Genomic DNA, 5801 nt, shown 5'->3' on the forward strand with positions numbered 1-5801 from the left:
CTTTCCAGAGAAAGTCAAAAGAGTGGAAAGCACAGTACAATAAAATCAGGCTGACTCTGGTTTTTTGGGGGGGTAGATGTTCAGGAAAACTCAGGGGGAACCCCTGAACCTAGATCACGCCTTTGTGTTTTGTCTGGCATCCTTCCTCATGACCATTGCCACAGGTGGGATTCCTCATCTGGCTCCTGGAACTTTCTGACTTACTTCACTTTGTATAATAGACTCTAGTTTCATCCACCTCATTAGAACTGGCTCAAATGCATTACTTTTTATGACTGAGTAGTATTCCATTGTATATATGTACCACAGCTTCTTTATCCATTCATCTGTTGATGGGCATCTAGGTTGCTTCCATATCTTGCCTGCCTTCCTTCTTTTTAACACAAAATTTTTAATTTATTTACTCACTTTTGGCTGTTCTGGCTCTTGGTTGCTGGGCAAGGGCTTTCTGCAGTTGCAGTGAGAGGGGCTACTCTTTAGTTGAGGTGCACAGGCTTCTCACTATAGTGGTTTCCCTTTTGGTAGAGGATGGCTCTAGAGCACAGGTTCAGTAGCTTTGGTACATGAGTTTAGTTGTTCCACGACATGTGGGATCTTCCCAACCAGGGGTTAAACAAGTGTTTCCTGCATTGGCAGGTGGATTCTTTACCATTGAGCCACCAGGGAAGCCCTATCTATTTATTTACTGCCCACATTACCCAGCTTGGGTGATCTTAGTTCCCCAACCAAGGATCAAACCTGGCCCCTTGTCAGTGAAAGCACCAAGCTCTAACCACTGGACCATCAGGAAATTGTAAGTGTTCATATTCTTTTATCCTCTTTTATTGTAATTTGGTGATTTTTCTTAGTAGTATGCTTTTATTTCTTTCTCTTTTGTTTCTGTGTTTTGATTACAAGTTTTTGCTCCATGGGATATACATATATATATATGTGTGTATATATATATATATATACATATTATATATACGTATATATATGTATATACACTGTCAGGCTTATATAAAAATAACCAATAGCAGTCCTTTTTAAAGTGATAACGTCCTAGATTTTAATGCATACTGGAGCTCTCCTTTTTCATTCTCTCTCCCATATTTTATATTTCTATATAAGAATTTCATAATTTTATCATGTGAATTCACTAGTAGTTTATGCCATTATAGTTAATATGATCATTTTCATCTACAACCTCCATGTTTATTTATAGGTGAATTACCCACCAGCATTATAACATTAGAGTATTATGAATGTAAGTTTACATTTTCCTTTCCTGGTGAGATTTATACTTTTATATGTTTCTCTGTTACTATCACCCTTTTGTTTTGGCTTGAAGCATTTTCTTTCAGAATTTTTGTAAAACTTCTCCAGTGGTGATAAACTGTTTCATATTTTGCTTGTCTACACAGATCTTGCTTCTGTTTCTCATCTGAAGGACCATTTCCCTGGGTGGAGTACTTCTGGCTGGCAGGGTGTTTTCTCTCAACACTTTGACTATTTGTGCCTCTCCCTTTAGGCCTTCATCATTTCTGCTCAATAACCTGATGATTACCTTATGGGGGTTCCCATATATGCTCTTCTCTTGTTGCTTTTAAGAATCCTATCTTGTCTTTAAGTTTTGACAATTTGATTATAATTTGCTTCAGCATGGGTCACTCAATTCATCTTATTTGGAGTTATCTGAGCTTCTTGGATCTAGATATTCCTTATTTTCTGCATATTGGGTAAGTTTTCAGCCAGTTTTTTTTTTTTAAGTCTATCATCATTGTCATCATTATCTACCATAAACATATACTCATGTGCTGAGTCGTGTCCCACTCTTTTGCAATATCATGAACTACAGCCCGCCAAGCTCCTTAATAAATGGAATTTCCCAGGCAAGAATACTGGAGTGGATTGCCATTTCCTTCTCCAGGGGATCATCCTGACCCAGGGATTACACCAGTGTTTCCTGCATTGGCAGACAGATACTTTACTACTGAACGGATGTTATATAGTCACCAACAGTCTGTTAATGAAAGAAAGGAATGTCTCAAAACTTATACTTACACACTTATACACTGTATAAGTGTATATATATGAATATATATTTCTGTATGTGTATATCTACCATCTATTTATATGCCTGGCATGCTGCAGTCCATGGGGTCGCAAAGAGTCAGACATGACTGAGCAACTGAACTGATATATATGCATATAAGTATCTGTCATCTATCTGTATGTATCTACCTATGTATGTATGTATGTATCATCTGTATATTTGTAGCTGTGTATGTATATATGCGTGTATCTAATTATCTATCTACACTGGTTCTATTTCTCTGGAGAACCCTGACTAATATATCAACAGCTCCACAAGCTTGTGCTTACTGGGCAGGGAGTGTATCTAGAGGACTACAACTTTGCAGTACAGAAACTAAACAATTAAGTACAATTGAAATTTTTTCCAATGTTCACATACTGATATTGAACTTTTATTCTGTTACCATAGAGATATTTAGGACCACATTTTCTAAATCTTTACTTTACTAGCATGTGAGATGAGTGCAATTGTGTGGTAGCTTGAGCATTCTTTGGAATTGCCATTTCTTGGGATTGGAATGAAAACTGACCTTTTCCAGTCCTGTGGCCACTGCTGAGTTTTCCAAATTTGCTGGCATATTGAGTGCAGCACTTTCACAGCATCATCTTTTAGGATTTGAAATAGCTCAACCGGAATTCCATCACCTCCACTAGCTTTGTTCATAGTGATGCTTTCTAAGGCCCACCTGATTTCACATTCCAGGATGTCTGGCTGTAGGTGAATGATACGTGAACAGTGAACTTTCAGATGTTCAAGCTGGTTTTAGAAAAGGCAGAGGAACAAGAGATCAAATTGACAACATCCACTGGATCATAGAAAAAGCAAGAGAGTTCCAGAAAAATATCTATTTCTGCTTTATTGACTATGCCAAAGCCTTTGACTGTGTGGATCACAAGAAACTGTGGAAAATTCTGAAAGATATAGGAATACCAGACCACCTGACCTGCCTCTTGAGAAACCTATATGCAGGTCAGAAAGCAACAGTTAGAACAGGACATGGAACAACAGACTGGTTCCAAATAGGAAAAGGAGTACATCAAGGCTGTATATTGTCAACCTGCTTATTTAACTTATATGCAGAGTACATTGAAAGGTTGTTGTTGAATCATGATACCGGGATTCTTGGCCCCCGGAGGAGAAGAATTCAATCCGGGGCCCGAGACAAGGCTTGATCACTCAGAGCTTTTGTGTAATAAAGTTTTATTAAAGTATAAAGGAGGGCTTTCTGCTCTGCTCGGTGTCTCTGTGCCGCGTGCGTCTCCAGGGCCGCAGTGGTGCAGCATCTTTGGGCGGCTGCCTCGGAAGGTGTGTCACAGAGAGCATGCCAGTTGTTCGGATGTTGCGGCAGGTTGCCTGCTGGATGCTGCAGAGCCGAGCCTGCGGCTGCCGGGCTTCTGTCCTACCCAGTCGGCTTCTGGGCACCTCTTCTCGGCAGATTCCAACGGATGCCAACTTCCACTCCACTTCATTCTCAGAAGCAGACCAGCAGCGTGTCTTAATTACAGGGGGTCTTGGCCAGCTTGGAGTTGGTCTTGCTAGCTTTCTGAGGAAACGATTCGGGAAGGACAATGTGATTCTGTCTGACATTCGGAAGCCCTCAGAACACGTCTTCCTTAGTGGCCCGTTTATTTATTCCGACATCCTGGATTATAAGAATCTTCGGGAGATTGTGGTGAACAACCGCATCACCTGGCTGTTTCATTACAGCGCCCTGCTCAGTGCAGTGGGGGAAGCAAACGTGTCCCTGGCCAGAGCCGTGAACATCACTGGACTGCACAATGTCCTGGACGTTGCCGCAGAGCATGGTCTGCGATTGTTTGTGCCAAGCACCATCGGGGCGTTCGGACCTACTTCTCCACGGAACCCAACCCCTGACCTCTGCATCCAGAGACCCAGGACCATCTATGGGGTGTCCAAGGTCCACGCTGAGCTTATGGGCGAGTATTATTATTACCAGTATGGATTAGATTTCCGATGCCTGAGATATTCTGGAATCATTTCTGCTGACTCCCAGCCTGGAGGAGGAACAACTGACTATGCGGTCCAGATTTTCCATGAAGCTGTCAAGAGTGGCAGATTTGAGTGCAACCTGAAACCCGACACAAGGCTCCCAATGATGTACATTGACGACTGCCTCAGGGCCACCCTGGAGGTCATGGAGGCCCCAGCAGAGTCCCTGTCCATGAGAACCTACAACATCAGCGCCATGAGCTTCACCCTCGCGGAGCTGGCCCAGGAGGTGCTCAAGCATATCCCAGAGCTCCAGGTCACCTACAACGTGGATCCTGTCCGACAGGCCATAGCGGATAGTTGGCCAATGAACTTTGATGATAGCAACGCTCGGAAGGACTGGGGATGGAAGCACGATTTTGACCTCCCGGAGCTGGTGACAACGATGTTGAACTTCCACGGTTCTGAGAGCAGAGTTGCCCAGGCTAACTGAAGGGGCCAGAGGAAAAGCTCATGAGTCCTGGGTGGCCATCCAGGGAAAGCTATAACAACCCTGAGGTTCCAGACCCCAAGGAATCTAGATGATGTGGGGCTGAAGGACTAATTGGATTGAATTTTCGCAGCTCATGTTGAACTGAGCCACATGGAGAAATGACTTGGCTTTAGCGTCTTCTCGATGCTGTAGGTTTGGTGGTAGCCCTTCTGAATCTTTGCTGTTTGCCTAAACTTGTCCACATCACAGAATGAAGACTTAAGTCACAATCATTTCCGTTTCCTTAATTAAGATGAAGTGACCACTTCTGGGAAGATATGTGACATTTGTATTAAATTAAACTTGATTTAAATATCAAAAAAATAAAGTATAAAGGAGATAGAGAAAGCTTCTGACATAGGCATCAGAAGGGGGCAAAAAGGGTGCCCCCCTGCTAGTCTTCAGCTGGATGTTATATAGTCACCAACAGTCTGTTAATGAGAGAAAGGAATGTCTCAAAACTTAGAATGGCACCAGGCCCCTCACCCATAAGATGTATTTTGGGATAATCTTGACACCAAATGGTTTATCTTGGGCCATAAAAGGATTAACTTGAAGCTTGAAGAAGGGCAGAGCACCATACAAATAGTTTCATTTACATAGATTAGAGGAACAATATCGGAGTATAATGTACTGGTTTATCAAGTAGGTTCTGAGCCCAAAAGATGGAACCAACTTGAAGACAGAGTTTGGGGTAAATGCATAGTACATTAGCATAGCTTAAGATAAACATTCCCATAAGAAAAAGGCAATGGTTAACTTCAAGTGAAACCAGGTGTCATTATGGCAACACAGAATTTTAAAAGAAACCTCCTTTTAAATTTGTATAGAGAAGGAAAAAATATAGCTAGTTTGTTTCCTCCTGCCGCTTAAGAGAGATAAAAATGTCTGACACTTGCAGGCTATTTCCTTCATTTGGAGACCCCTGGCCTTCCTGCATGTTACCCTCTCAAGATCATGAGAAACGCTGAGCTGGAGGAAGCACAAGGTGGAAACTAGATTGCCGGGAGAAATATCAATAACCTCAGGTATGCAGATAACACCACCCTTATGGCAGAAAGTGAAGAGGAACTAAAGAGTCTCTTGATAAAAGTGAAAGAGGAGAGTCAAAAAGTTGGCTTAAAGCTCAACATTCAGAAAACTAAGATCTTGGCATCTCATCCCATCACTTCATGGGAAATAGATGGGGAAACAGTGGAAACAGTGTCAGACTTTATTTTTGGGGCTCCAAAATCACTGCAG

The 5801-nt window shown here is 42.1% G+C and overlaps 1 protein-coding gene across 1 annotated transcript; it reads left to right on the forward strand.

The window, feature by feature from the left end:
• Positions 1 to 3322: 3322 nt before the first annotated feature.
• On the forward strand, positions 3323 to 4872 carry LOC101121085 (L-threonine 3-dehydrogenase, mitochondrial-like). The gene has a single exon (XM_042245262.2). It carries the CDS (start codon positions 3399 to 3401, stop codon positions 4518 to 4520), a length of 1122 nt encoding a protein of 373 aa, XP_042101196.1. The 5' UTR covers positions 3323 to 3398; the 3' UTR covers positions 4521 to 4872.
• The last annotated feature ends 929 nt before the right edge of the window (positions 4873 to 5801 follow it).

This window comes from Ovis aries, chromosome 3, assembly GCF_016772045.2.
Source record: "Ovis aries strain OAR_USU_Benz2616 breed Rambouillet chromosome 3, ARS-UI_Ramb_v3.0, whole genome shotgun sequence".
In the NCBI taxonomy this organism is placed as follows: domain Eukaryota; kingdom Metazoa; phylum Chordata; class Mammalia; order Artiodactyla; family Bovidae; genus Ovis; species Ovis aries.